The sequence below is a fragment of the Brachionichthys hirsutus genome, chromosome 6 (assembly GCF_040956055.1).
Source record: "Brachionichthys hirsutus isolate HB-005 chromosome 6, CSIRO-AGI_Bhir_v1, whole genome shotgun sequence".
Classification (NCBI taxonomy): domain Eukaryota; kingdom Metazoa; phylum Chordata; class Actinopteri; order Lophiiformes; family Brachionichthyidae; genus Brachionichthys; species Brachionichthys hirsutus.
The window spans coordinates 8,581,179-8,595,724 of NC_090902.1; the positions used below are offsets into that span (position 1 = coordinate 8,581,179).

The window sequence follows — 14,546 nt, forward strand, 5'->3', positions numbered from 1 at the left end:
GTTTAGTAACATTAAAAACAAATTGATGGAACGCAAATTAAATATACATTTTTTTTTGTCATGAATGGCACAAAATATGGGAAATTAATGGCTGTTTTGATAGAGGTCTCTTCAATAGCAGTTAAGTCTAATAATCAAGCCTTAACTACAAATACATAGATTAATTAATTAATGAAAATTAAAAACTAAATTTACCAGTCTAGAAATGCATGCAGTTACAAAAGGATATTCAGGATATTCTACTGTGCACCTGTAGAAATGACAGTGTGTCTCGGAGTCCATGTTGAGCCTCTGCATCTGGCAGAGGAAGAATAGTCTGACTATGTGAAAAGAATTCTCAGATATGATGCCAACATGAAGAAGAATCCAGAAAACAATTATTTTTTGTTAGTATTAGATTTATTTACAGATGTAAGCGGGAGACGATCTCCCTTGTGCAATTGCTTGATTAGTCAAAAACATCAACTTTTGCAAATAGAACAGCATGTATTTTGTTCTATGAAAACCATTACATGATTACACCAAGACTTTGTATTTTTATACATATTGAAAAGTGTGACGAAATTTAAGCCAACAAACTCATTTAAATGAAAAATTATTTAAAAGAAATTAATCTTGAAAAGCCTGATATGAAATATGACAAAAAGCGAAAGCACTTCTGGTCAAATATGGTGCACCTGCACACAAAATGAAAGCTGAGTTTGTAAGAAAGCGAATACAAGTTCAGGCAGTCATACCACATGGCATGCCGTCAGGGAAATCACTACACAACTATAGATCTGAGATTTTTTATAAAAAGAAAATAATTACAAATGAGGCAAATGAACACGAAGAATTGAAATGACTGGATAAACTATCAAGGGAACTGCAATTCACCCCCCAAAAAATAATTCTAACACCTTCAGTCTCATGCCACGTGCACTCCCTTCATGGCAGAATATAATTAACATAAAACACTGCAGTCCTTCGGCATTGCAACTTAAATTATTTTCTATAATATTTTATTTGCAACAATAGGTTTGAATCTATATGAAGAGAATGATGAGGATTAACAGAAAATGCCAAAACATCTATGCACATCCACCTGGTCGAGTCAGAGCGTCATGAATTCCAGCAGTGAGCTAATACCAGTGCTGACGTTGGAAGTAATGACGGCTCATTACTTCCAACGTCAGCGAATTTCCATGGAGGACACAGGAAGGCAGGAAAACAATCGAGCAATTTGACGAACCGAAACAATAAATAAACAGCTATTGTGCTTCAGAAGCTGGAAGGTGTTAAAATGTTCATGTCCCGAGCTTTAAGCTTGTGTGGCTTTGGGGGTGCCCTCTTGGCCTCAGCGCCAAGGGTTTCAATCCTGGGGATGTTGAAGATGGAAGGGTCCTCCGTTTTGAAATTGACCTGGGTGTTGGTGCCATCCATGGTAGAAGACTTCTGCATACCCAAGTAGGATTGCAGCGAGAAGCCTGCAGGTGAGAAGAGAAAATGGTAGATGTCATTCATTCAAATCTAGTTCTATACAGAGCTGATTTATGTCACGATTTCAGACTTTGAAACACCCATTAAATATTATTTTTACTTTTTTTTCCTTCACCTTGCTGCTGTGAGGTGAGCTCCAGGAGAACATCATTTCTGAGTGTGTTTTCATATGTAAAACATCGAATCTCTAAACTACAGACAGGGGGTCAGAGGAAGTTGGACATGTTTGGTCTGTGCGGCATAACAATCCGCACAATCCCATTTACAGAAATCTTTAGAGGCTAAGATGTAAATAAAACTGTAATGATTATTAATGATCAATGATGTTTTACCTGCTTTTTTATTATTCTCAGACCTGGAGTTACACTGTGGCACAGAGTGAGCCCTCTCCACTCCAGACAGAAACGGCAGCGCGTGCAGCTGCGGCATGACATCACTTAATTTGACACTATCGGTTGAATGTCGTCAACCGGGGCAAAACACGGAAGCAGCTTGAAGCTAGTCGCGTGAGGATGTCTGCGCTGTGGAAGTATTTTGAAGCGGATGACAAAAACCTTGCGATTTAGGTGCTGTTCATTTTATCTTAAATATTTGTATTTAACATTTCCGGTTACACTAGTGACTAGTCCAAGTCCAAAGTGAAAATTTATTTTATTTATTACTTGAATGTTCAAGCTACGCCACAGAAGTGCTCTGTTTAAGAGTTAAATGTCAAAATAAGATGATTAAAATAAAAAATCAGGGACATCCTGGATCCGTTTTTCACTCTTCTTTATTTTTGTTTATGTATTTTAGGAGTATCGGCTCGGGGGGAGAACCTGATCGGGACAGTTTGTCATGGAACAGAATTCAATACGATCAGTTTAAATTCTTTACAATATACTTTGAATTGATAATGCAGTAGAGTTAAGATGTAGATGCAGTACTTGGTGTAATTCTCTAACCTGTGCTGGTGTCAGAGCCTGGGTCAGTGGGGGACTTCTGCACACCGGATCGAGTTCCAAAAAAGTTCCATTTCTCTCCTCCTCCCTCATTTCCTCCCATACCTGTGCTGGGGTTGCGATTGCTGAGCTCAGGTATGGCAAGAAAAGGTGAAGGACTCAGCGGGAACCAGGCCCTGTATACCCCCCCAGGACAAGAGCAAAGCTTGAACATAATCATAAAAGGATATGGCAAGAAATATGGGCCAAACTGGGAAATGAAGTATGCAATGACTAGTAGTTCCCATTCCACCAAGTTGAATGTGTCTTTTGCATATAGGTCTCAAAATTAAATAACAATACAAGTTTAACATTCAGCATTATGACGCCCACCTGCGAGTAAGAGCTGGTGATGACTGGGGTGTGCCACAGGGCGTGACGCTAGGAGTGACGGAGGGAGTAACGGATGGGGTTCCACTCGGGGTGGATTGTGCTGATGTTATAAGCCGGTCCTCCCTGAAGTCCCCGCTTGGGATCCTCAGCTTCTGCACAGAACGAAATAAAGCAGAAGTAATGAAAGAATAGTTTCAACCTAACCCATCCTCTGTCCTCTCAAGTGACTAAATGAACCAAGTTCTATGGATTTTGATTTATGCAGTCCGTTTAATGTGGAACTATAAGACAATGCTTGTGAGAAATATCTATCGCCAATACTAAAACCACAGTAGGCCAAAACGCAAGTGTACCCCATTTTCTTTTTAAAATCTAACGAATATCCGTAATCGGGATGAAATTTGGCGGGGAGACAGAGGTCCCCACCCTACACGATTGCATCAAATTCCATAACCATCGGTCAATAATCAACCGAGATTTTGAGGGACACATTTTTAAGCGCCCTTTGCTGCAATGTTAACAAACATTTCAAAGCGATCCAGGATCATCGCCAAAATGTACTCACCTGTTCCAGGTAACATTCTAACATTTCCTGAAAACGTCATCAGGATCCATCTGTAACTTTTTGAGTTATGTCGCTGACAGACAGACAGACAGACAGACAGACACAGAGCTAGATGTACGCCAGCAAAAACAACCTCCTTGGCTGAGGCAATAACAGTGAAGCCGGGGGAGTTGACATTGTGTGGGACAAGGGCTCACTTGGTTCAAGGACAAACCCGCCCCCACGCTGTTGGCCAACCCTGTGCTCTATCATATTAACCACTGATTTGGGCTGTGCCTATTTACAATCAGACACAATCCCCACTGTTCCAGTGATGTCATCACCTTTATTTTGTTAAGACGGGCAGTTTTTTCTTTCTTTAGATGCGGAAAATATATTCTCTATACAATAATTTAATGTTTTACTACCTGACGCAACCGGGAGGGAATATTCCCTGCGTCACTAACTGAATGTACGTCGCTTCGCTCACCAACCCCCCTTGGACCAGGTTAAAAGGGCAGCAACAGTGGCCTAATCAGGCTAAACAAAAGTCCCACTAAAGCTGACTTTTTTTTAATGAATGGAAATCTGCGCATTCTATTCTTGTTAAGCTATACTGCCGTTAAATGAAACTTGTCACGGTAAACGTGAGTTAGCAAACTTAATGGCTAATAGCCCTGCCACACTGGCTGCTGGGCCACACAAGTTCTAAGCTAAGAGCCACTTATCCACTTTAAATGACCGACTGCCCGTTTGTTCAGAACGCGGTCGTGATTTTTTCCGCCGCGTTAAGTAAAGATAGTTGATATGCGATGACACAACGACGTTAACGGGAAGGTATCGTTTGTTCACACACAGGTTTCCTCGAATTCCTGCTTTGCTAGCTGTGCTACAGCGTTGTTTTGCTAACATCTTTCACCCCATCTGGAATCTACAAATGGCTGATAGTTAAATGAATTAATTCCCAAACATACCTTTTTATAACCGGATTCCTTTGACTTTTCCAGTCCAGTTGGGTCACTATCTTTGTCTATAATCGATTCTTATGACAAGGGATGGCTATTTCTCGAAAACACAGGCGACGCTAGCCCGGATGTAGTACGGTATGTACACACGCCGCTGCGGTGAGGAGGACGTCGATTGGTCCGTGTCTGTGTGTGCGCGCTGCTGAATAAAAGTGCCACCTGCTGGTGAGCAGAGGAACTGCGTTTGAACGTCGAATCAGTGTCTGCGTTCATTCCAACAAGCTCACCATAATAATATTGGTATAGTTGGAAAGGTAAAAACGTTTTTTTAATCAACTCATATCGAAAGGATCTAAAACAATCTATAATTTATAGCCCTATCTTGGCACCATTATTACATTACAAGATTGTTGTGCAGTGCAGTATGTGAAACTAGAAAAGCACTCAGAGAGCTCAAACCTCCGCCAAGCAGCTCATTCCCCTCATAATTAGATTTACACCGTCCACATGGTGATCTGGATCATCATCAAAAGGTTCTAAAATTGTTCTTGGTATCTTTATACACCAACAATGAAAAGTAAAAGTGAATTGTAGTTTACGTGTATTTTTTACCTTTATTTTACGTTTATTGATGTTTATCTTTTATTTAAATGTGTATGTTTTGTTCTTTTATCCATCTATGTTAGACCAACACCCATCTTCAGAGTGTTTTTTCATCAAGATCCGTCCAGCAGTTTTTCCGCATTCCTGCTAACAAACAAACCGACTGACAAACAGACAAAAACATAACCTCCTTGGCAGAGGTAACAAATATACTTGTGGTACTCTCTGACATACAGTATGTCCCACATATGGTTGAAATATTTGCTCTTCATTCATTTATTATCTTCGGCCGCTGCTCCAAATCTGGGTTACGGGTTTATGCTGGAGCCTATCCCAACTGACATTGGGCAGGAGGTGTAGACACCCTGGGCAAGTCGCCAGTTTATCTCAGGGCCACACAAACACCTGTTCACTCACACAGTCATAACCAGAGTCTTATTTAGCGTGATCAATTCACCTAAGTTGCATGTTTCTGGAGGTGGGAGGAAGCCGGAACTTACAAACCCCATACAGAAAAGCCTCAGGCCTGTGAGATGACAGCGCTATCCACTGCACCACCATGCTTGCCAAGTATTTTGTTCTGTAATTTCTAAGAGACAAACGTTTCACCATTGTTCATACTCACTGGCAGGGTGCCATCCCCAAGCTGTTGAAAGCGAGTCTCCTCAACGGAGAGTCCTTTGTGAGGAGAATACCTGGTGTCTGTCAGACCTGCCTGCTGCTCAAACCTCTGAAGATTCTCGTTGGACTTCTCTAAGTGAAGATGGGCGTACAGTCAACAGTGGGGTCACAGTGAGTTAGTGCTTAATATGTTAAGTATTGCGTTCCAACGTCACTAAGATGTTACATCTGTTACAGGTCGGGAAGGAACAAAGTCTGACCAGTCGCTCTAGACATCATTCAGAATGTAAATAAATATTCCCCCAAATGATTTCCAGTTGTTTTGTGTCAACTTACTCATCATGAGTGAGTTCATTAAGGAGGTGGCTTTGGATTTCACAGCTGACACTGGAGGTTTGCTCAGAGCCGGTGCCTCAAAAGAGAGCATCTTCCCACCGCTCTCGCTTTCCTGTTAACAGAAGTTTACACTGTTAGGATTAGAAACATTTTGTACAGGGTGCCACATCAAAAACAACGTGGATCACTAGGAACAAACAGGAACGCACCTCTGCAGTGTGCCTGAACTTGTGCTTCGGGATGACAGGCTCTTTCCACAACACATTGACGGAAAAATCAGCCGGAGGTGAATTCATGCGGGCATCCATGAGGTCATCATAGCTGATATTGCGCCGTGCGATTTCCATTGGAGTCGATAAGGAACCAATGAGTCCGGATGATGGGTTAGATTCAAGCGCTGAAGGATGTAAGAGAGGAAGGGGTGTCAGAAGCACGTAAATCTCACATCCTCTCCAAAGCCAGCAAAAATGTCCATCAAAAGGTTCTAAAATTGTTCTTGGTATCTTTAAACACCAACCACTAAAAGTAAAAGTGAATCAGAGTTGATGTGTTTCTTTTAACAGATTTTTGAATCCGTTAACGGGCTTTTCAATGTTAAAATGTAATCTTTTTTTCTAACGTCATTCTGGAGCCGATCCGCCTCGGCAGAGGTAAATATTGCAATAAAAAACAAACAAATGTTTTTGACTGATGAACTGGCGGCTTGCCCAGGGTGTACCCCGCCTCTCGCCCTTAGACTGCTGCATGGGATACACTCCAGCACGACCCAGTTACGGACACAGCGCTTAAGAAGAAGATCTTTTTAAACCACTTTGACTCGTTATTCTACTTTTACCTGCTTTATTGATGCTGCTGTAATTTGGAATCTTTCCCTTGTGGGGATATCGTCATCATAAAGGAATATCTTATCTCATCTTACCTGGTGGAATCCCTCCCTGTCCTGAGGCCATTTCGACGGGGAAGCAGAGCGGTTGACTCGGAGCGGTGCGAGGATGGCACGGAGGTAAATCTCTGTCTTGACTTGGGCTCCAAATCTGGACAGTTCATCACACAACGTGTTACTGAGCCATCAGACGGATCATATACTAACGCTTCCTCCTGTGGAGGAAACGCGTGTAAATGCAACAACATGGAACACACATCTGACGTCTGTGTCCACTGTTCTCAGGACTCTGCGTCCCGTGCCTGATACGCTCCAAATAGAACCAGCGCGTCTGGTTGCAGGCAGCGCACTCATCCAGAACCGGCCTCAGTCCAGCCGCGTCAGCGCAAGCCAGAGAAAAACAGCCGAACTGGGAGGCGAGGCGCGTCCACGGTCTGTTGGGCTCCCACTCCCACCCGGTTGAAACGAGAGACGCGGTGTGGTCGTCCACTCCAGCCTGCTAAACGCCGTTCTTTGTCGGATTTAGCACATTCGGGTCATTGGTATTTTGTATTCCGGTGTAAATTCCAAACAGCTGATATCTGATCTGCTGTTCGTGTCCGCGCTGTGGACCAAACACAGTCACTTGCAAAATCAGGAACTTGAACAAGTCACGCCACGGGCGGGTGGGTGAAAGAAAGTAGGAAAAACACAGACAAGAAGACAAATTAACAAATAAAAATAAAAAGATCTATTTCATGTCACGGGGAGTCTGCACGGTCGCTTGATTTGGGAGTTGCGGGTCGTTTTGCGGGTCGTTTTGCGGGTCTCTTTTGCGGGTGGTTTTGCTTACCTCAGCCTGTCCGTCCCTGCTTTATCCTGACGCGCTCAGACGCAGTGGCGCACTGCGCGGCCGATCTGTTTACTTTCACCGGTTGGATTATCCGTGACTTTTGGACGTGTAAACAGCATTCCGAGCGGCGAGACGTCCACGGTGATATATAAACGCACCTGCCCGTCCCCGCGCACGGAGCGTGACCAAATCCTGCAGCTCTTGTTGTGGAACAGGTGGAACAGCGCGACATTCTGAAAGCACGAAATGTGTGCAACAGGGCAGGCCGGAATTCAAATGTCATATTTGTAAATTAAATTGGTCGGGTAATATTCTATTTTTATACAAGTGGTGCTGTCACTGAGAATTAAATCTTAGAATTTGATTAAAACACTCTGTGTGTGCGCGCGTGCGTGTGTGTGTGCGTGTGTGGAGGATAACAGCCTATGACAGGGGTGTCAAACTCATTTTCTCCGAGGGCCACATCAGCATTATGGTTGCCCTCACAGGGCCAGTTGTAATTGTAACATCGTGTAAATGTAACTACATGTAATGTGCTGCTAAATAACTGTTTTTACTACTACATACTTAATTAAATTATAAATATTACATATGCAATTGCATAGTTCTAAAAATATATCGATACTTTACTGCTGTAAAAATATCCGCCGAGGTTATGTAATCGCCGGCGTCTGTCTGTAATTTGTTCTTCAATATCTCCATTGATTATTGACTGATATTTAGGGAATTTAACACAGTCATGTAGGCTGGGGGGGGGGGGGGGGGGGGGGGGGGGGGCTCTATCTCACCACTGAATATCATCTGGGTCGGATCCAGAATGGAGTCAGCAACAAATATTTAATTTTAACATTAAAACCCCATTTACAGATTAAAAATCAGTTACAAATACACATCAACTCTGATTCACTTTTACTTTTCAGCATTTTACAAAAACAATGTCTGCACAAAGCTCTTGTGGGCCACAAAAAATGACGTGGCGGGCCACATTGGCCCCCGGGCCTTGAGTTTGACACATATGGCCTATGAGATTCATTAGATCAGACCCGCCCCTGTCAGAGTTGAGCAGGAACTTGGTGTCCGCCTGATGCGGAGTCTGTTCTGAAACATGGAAGTGATACTGTCATGTCTGTCTGTCTGTCTGTCTGTCCATCCGTTTTGACAGCAGTGACAGAATCATTCTGCCTGAGGAACACGAGCAAAACAAGTTTAAAGTACACTTCCAAACCACATGTAAAAGGAAAATTGTGCAAGCATTACAGACATGAGACAACTTGGCATGGGCGCAACAGTGTCCTTTGAATAAATTTAAAAAAGAGAATGTCCAAAGGTTGTGTTTAAGGATAAATAAAAATAAAATCAAAAATCAGCCTCTTGATCAAGACGCATCCAAAATTCAACAGTTACATTTTGGGATATGCCACTCTTTTACAGCGTTTAATGTGTAATTGCTTAAAAAAAAAGTCCAGTCCAAATTTGCAATTTCAAAGAAGAAGTTATTTTCACATGCCAAACCATCCCACCAATTTCATTACAACCCATATCCATATCAATCGAATCAATTGTTGTGTAATCCTGCAAGACAGACAAACCAAAGTGGCAAAGACATGGCCTCCCTGTCAGCGTTACCACTTACTAAAGTGTGTTGCTGTACTACTGGGTGTGATCAGCGGAGGGCAGGAGGTGATAACTCAATAGTCTGGACTTTGATAACAAGGACATGAAACTGAGCATGTGAAAAAAAGAACAGCATGAAAAATAAATAATTGCTGTGTAAAGGTTCATTCCTCCTCTGCTAGGGCATTATCATGTTAAAACTTATTGTGCATACTCGTTTTTCTATTTTAGTAAGTCCACAAGGCACCACTGAAGATCTGTCCTGTGACTGAACATGTATCATCGTCTTCATCACACATTGCAGAAGGATTACTTAAAAACTGCTGGATGGATATCCATCTGGATACAAAAGAAAATCAGGATTTTTTCATTTACCGTACTTATAATGGAGGATTAAAAAAAAATCATATCTTGTCAAATATGCATAATAATTCATAAAGGATTCTGATATCCACTATCATGGAAAATGTCTTCTGGATCTGATCCAGAAGACATTTTAAGATATCTGTTTAATCAGTTGAAAATCCCTGTTGTAAATCTACAGCTGACCCTGCTGGACACAGCCACGAGTTATATAACTTCTCTCTTTGGACCTGACAAGACTTGTCCAGCCCTGAAACAAGGAAGAGAAACCAAATCTTAAAAAAAAGAAAAGAAAAAACTCTATGACCTTTGGTTTTTTGTTAGTATCTTGTATTAATAGAGGATTCATTAAATCTCTGTGTTGAATAAAGACTACTCCGACTTGTAGGAAAGGCTTGTCGAGATTTTGCCTCACATCCAAGAGGGTTCTTCAGTTCTGAAGAAATGCTGGGGAGTTCCAGATAGTTAATATTAGTGGGAGTGGTGAAGGTCATGATTATGGCATAACAACCTTAACAACTCCTACTGGGTTTAATATCTGGAACTCCCCAGCAAAGAGCAGTCATCCATCGATCAGTTCATCTGACTGACTGTCATTCCTCATGCTGCCACCACACCAGAACCCACGAGATGTCCACGACATAAACCAATAACACCATCAACAAGGTACTTTTCTCAATATCACATTTTTTTTATTATAAAAAAAAAAATGAAATTCTTTTTATCAGACACATACATCGATTTTCAAAAACAAACCAAAGGAACAAGTGAAACAGAAACACATTGTACGCACATATTTGTATAAAAAGAAGATAAATAGACAAAAATGTTCATTCATTTGTCCGTTTGTTGAAGGTGCTTTTGTTTGGGCTGCCGGAGGTTTATCCGAGTCAGATGAGTGAGACTGCGTTGGTGCTGGTTATGCTGGGAATGAACTCAGTTGGTCTGACTGTAGAGGTTTTCTGTTTTCTGAAAAAATAAAGCACAAATGTGAGCCATATTACTACAGCGAGGACATTTCAATCAAACATGCAGTATCAGTGAATAATTAATGATATCTGTACTCACATGATTTTGGACAGAAGCCTTTTCACTAGATTCGATGTGGGTATCAGGCAGTAGCGACCACCGCCTTTCGTGGTGACGCTGTTGAGACGGACAGCAGAAGACGAGTTCAGAAGAAAAGAACGTTCTTTGGCACAAATATAGCCGATAAAACAGCCTTATTGATCCAGACAGATGTTTTGTAATAGCTGAAGCCTGACATCAATCTTTCTTCTACTGTTAATGCCACCAGGGGTAGTGTACATAAAAACTTATATTACCAAAAAAAAAGAAAAAATAATGATTTGTATTTTGTACGGATGATGCCTTGCATTTTTCTGATTAAAGATGTATATGTAAGATTATAATGTACTTACAGAATCTCCACTTTGTTACAGAAGAGGGTTGCTCTGTAGATCTGGATGTCTTGTATCTCAGACCCTCTTCGAAGTGACTTTGAGAATCTCTGACAGAGACACTGTGAACCCGATTCACGATCTGGAGAGGAAGAGGAGGGAAGAAAAGGCACATTTATTTGCACAGATTTCTGCTGACAGCTGCAAAAATACATTGAAAAGTATTGTTTTAATTATTTAAACTACAACAATTTAAATGCTGAAAAATATAAAAAGCTTACGTTGCGCTTTAGCGATGCAGATCATGGCAGCCAAGGCAAAAAGCACTTTCATTATGCTGGACATTGTTGGTTTCTGTGTTCAGCAAGAAGACACAAGTGCTCGGAGAATTGTTGTTTCTTGCTGGGAAGATGCTAGAAATGAGTAGCTAGAGAGACGAGAGCCGTGATGAGCAGAGGCTGGGGGCAATCTTAAATACCCTCGACAGACGCATTCATCGTTCTTCCTGTGATCAAGGGAAAGTTTTGAGACTGGAAAGTGAAACTGGAAAACCACAACAAAAAAAGCACCCACGTCTTCCACAGCTCCCCTTCTTAGAAAATAAATAAATTAATGAATAAATAAATAAATCATGCTTTTATTATCGACACTAAATTTAAATATACCATTTATATGATGCAGCAACACATTTAATGCAAAACATCCCCAAAAAAGCCAAACAAATAAATACAGATGGAAGAAAAATTATGAAACCCACTGCGTATTAGATCTATTTGTGAAACAAGCTGTTTAGCATTAGTTTTACAATAACCACATCAAACAAAAACATTTCAAACAGCTCAATGAAACAGATATTTCATGTTTCCCCATATATAGCACAAAACGTTATTTTTTACTGACTGCTGCAGTTTCAAAAATCCACACCTTAATGAACACCCATCCCTAGTGTTTCATCGAGACCCCTTAGGTTCAAGGACTTAAGTCAGGCACCTGAGCACCACTTCAGAATGTCCCAAAACGTCTTCTGAGACCAAGCTTTGGATGATTTTGATGTTTTCTCTCGACCATTGTCTACCTCAACAAAGCTGTCTGAGCTCGTCTTTCCACACGGGCTTCTGGCTTGCTCACCACCAAACTGAATTAGCACAGTTTTAGCTACAAATTTAGCTGGGGTGAAAGTCTCTAATATTAAATTATTGTTTGTTGGTTTTTACATGAGTCCTATGAGACTAACTACAGCATTCTGGATCCACAGATCTGCTGGAGCCGTCATTGCGTCATTTTTGCGTAAGCATCGTTTGCATTGACATATTTGATCATTGTATCCATATAATAGCTATTTATTCCCAACAGATGAAACAAATGTGCAAATCACAACTGAACTGAATGAGTTTCAATTAAATAAAAAGAAAATGTAATAAAATAAAGTTTAAACACTTTATTAATCCCCGAGGGGGAATTAAAAGGCACCAAGACCAGGACAAGAACAAACAGAACATCAGACAATAAAACAGACACAAAGTTGTAGAATAAAAATTTAATATGTAGACATTTTTAACATTTTAACAGGAAAATGACAGACAGACACATAGAGAGATAGAAAGCTAGAAAGATATACATAGAAGGTGTGGGCTGGTGAATTTTTCTGCACAGAAGTCTGCATTGGTCTTCTTTGCATCAGTGGTTAACACCTTCAAGAGCTGCAACACAAAGCCCAAGTATGAAAAAAATAATTCTTTCCGCTGTAGTCGTGGTCGACATGCAGTCATGATTTCCACTGCTTCCTTTGTAGTTGCATGGTAAGTACACTGTCATAATGTCTGTGGTGGGGAAAAAGACAATATTAGCAATAGAACTGAAGGGATGTCACTATGTGGACCTTAATATTAATGTTATTTAATTTAACTTAGAAGTACGGTAACTGCATTTTTTGATAAATGTTTTGTGAATATTTATTTGTAATTTAAATGTTTGCATATGCAGTATTTTGTATGTTTGTATGTGTAGCATTTAAGGACTGCAACTCTTATTTCATTGTGAAAACACATGCTAAAATAACAAAGTGAATGACATGTATTGATGAAATCCACTAGAGGCAGTGGATGAAAGCGACGAGTCTTCTCATGTGGATGAACCAGGCCTTTAAGTACAGCGACATCCAAGCGTTTTAAAGTCATCCCACGTCCCAGAGTGGCTTCATACTGCTTTTTCACGGCTGAACCTGACATTTGGCTCGTATAATGAAACTGTACTTTCACTTGATGTTCTTCAAACCAGTTTCTTTACCCTTAAAACTCAAGTCATTCTCAAAGTTCTGCCACGGCAGACTGAGCTAATTTAAGAACACATCAGGGCCTTCCCTGTCGATGGAGAGCAGCGAAAGAGACTTTCTGTTATTTCTGCACACTGACCAAACTACATCGGTCAGGTGGTCAAACAGCAGTAACTTTCACAACAGTAATGAAATCCGGTCACGAGGCGAGACATGCCTTTGTAGAACGCTGCGTCATTTTCCAGGCTCTGCTTGACCTACCGGGGAATTTCGTAGTCACAGAGGCGCTCGACTGCTACGGCTGCTTCTATTTTCATTCTGACAGACAGACTGCACTCAGCCAGCCTGAATATTTTATATTTCCCTGAAGTTAATATTTTATGGGTTTCAACTTTCAATTATTGTGGAGTTTGAAGTACGACTCACTCTCAGTAAAAAAAACATAAAGTAAAGCGTGATCCATTGATTCACACACATTGACACATTTTGTGGATGAGGGGAAAATATGCTTGTCTTTTATTTTTATTTTATATTACTGACTGTGTAAGTGGATGTTGTTCTGTGCTTACCGACCAAAACTATCATTAATAATAGAATGTTTTCATTTGTGAAGTTGTGCTCTTCACCACAAAGAACGAAGCGACAGGAAGAGCGTCAGCAGTCTCTTCCTCTTCGGCCCGCTGTTGCGCCTCTCATTTCAGTTTAAACGATTTCCATAAGGGTGAGACGTCTGATGAAATTCAATAAACCAGAACGTAATGCTGTGACTCTGACAGCAACAGCATTTAAGCACAGAAAAAGCCTTGTCATGTGGGCAGGGTTAATAAAGTTGTGAACCACTGGTCTAATCCAATTATTTTTGTTTTTTTTAATTTAGTAACCATAGGCATAGAAATCAAATGAGTATAATATATTAAAAACATACATTTCCACGTGAAATGTAATTTAGGTAAAATGGAAGCAAATACACAACATTTAATCGATAGATAGATAGATAGATAGATGTATATGTGTGTACAGTGTATCCCCATACATGTTGAGTTGGTGGGTTAAAACAGCTTAAAGTATTAGACGTAATTCATAATGCTGTTCCCTTGTGTTGTTCCCAAGTAAGGTTTATTCACACCACGGGTCTCATATTACCCAGTTTTAAAGTTGTTTACATTCAATATGTGAATGATGGAAATATGCATAATGACCGAGTGTGTTTGTGAAACCTCTGAAACGGCTCTGAAGGATTATGCCTGATTTATTTCATCCTAAACAGAATGGCTGATTATTTCTTGCACAACTTTCACATGACTGAGGCGCCACTGGGTGC

General features: G+C 40.8%; 2 protein-coding genes across 2 annotated transcripts; both read right to left on the bottom strand.

Moving 5' to 3' along the window:
- Window positions 1-388: 388 nt before the first annotated feature.
- On the bottom strand, window positions 389-6,987 carry LOC137894882 (putative monooxygenase p33MONOX). The gene is made up of 7 exons (XM_068740358.1): window positions 6,781-6,987; window positions 6,071-6,258; window positions 5,862-5,973; window positions 5,530-5,657; window positions 2,793-2,944; window positions 2,424-2,596; window positions 389-1,466 (listed from the first exon to the last, which is right to left on the bottom strand). The coding sequence occupies exons 1-7, from the start codon at window positions 6,809-6,811 to the stop codon at window positions 1,261-1,263; spliced, it is 990 nt and encodes a 329-aa protein (XP_068596459.1). The 5' UTR covers window positions 6,812-6,987; the 3' UTR covers window positions 389-1,260.
- Window positions 6,988-10,393: 3,406 nt separating this feature from the next.
- LOC137895363 (C-X-C motif chemokine 11-6-like) lies at window positions 10,394-11,354 on the bottom strand. Its single transcript, XM_068740848.1, has 4 exons — window positions 11,235-11,354; window positions 10,975-11,095; window positions 10,622-10,699; window positions 10,394-10,522 (listed from the first exon to the last, which is right to left on the bottom strand). Exons 1-4 carry the CDS (start codon window positions 11,296-11,298, stop codon window positions 10,444-10,446), a joined length of 342 nt encoding a protein of 113 aa, XP_068596949.1. The 5' UTR covers window positions 11,299-11,354; the 3' UTR covers window positions 10,394-10,443.
- Between the last annotated feature and the right edge of the window lie 3,192 nt (window positions 11,355-14,546).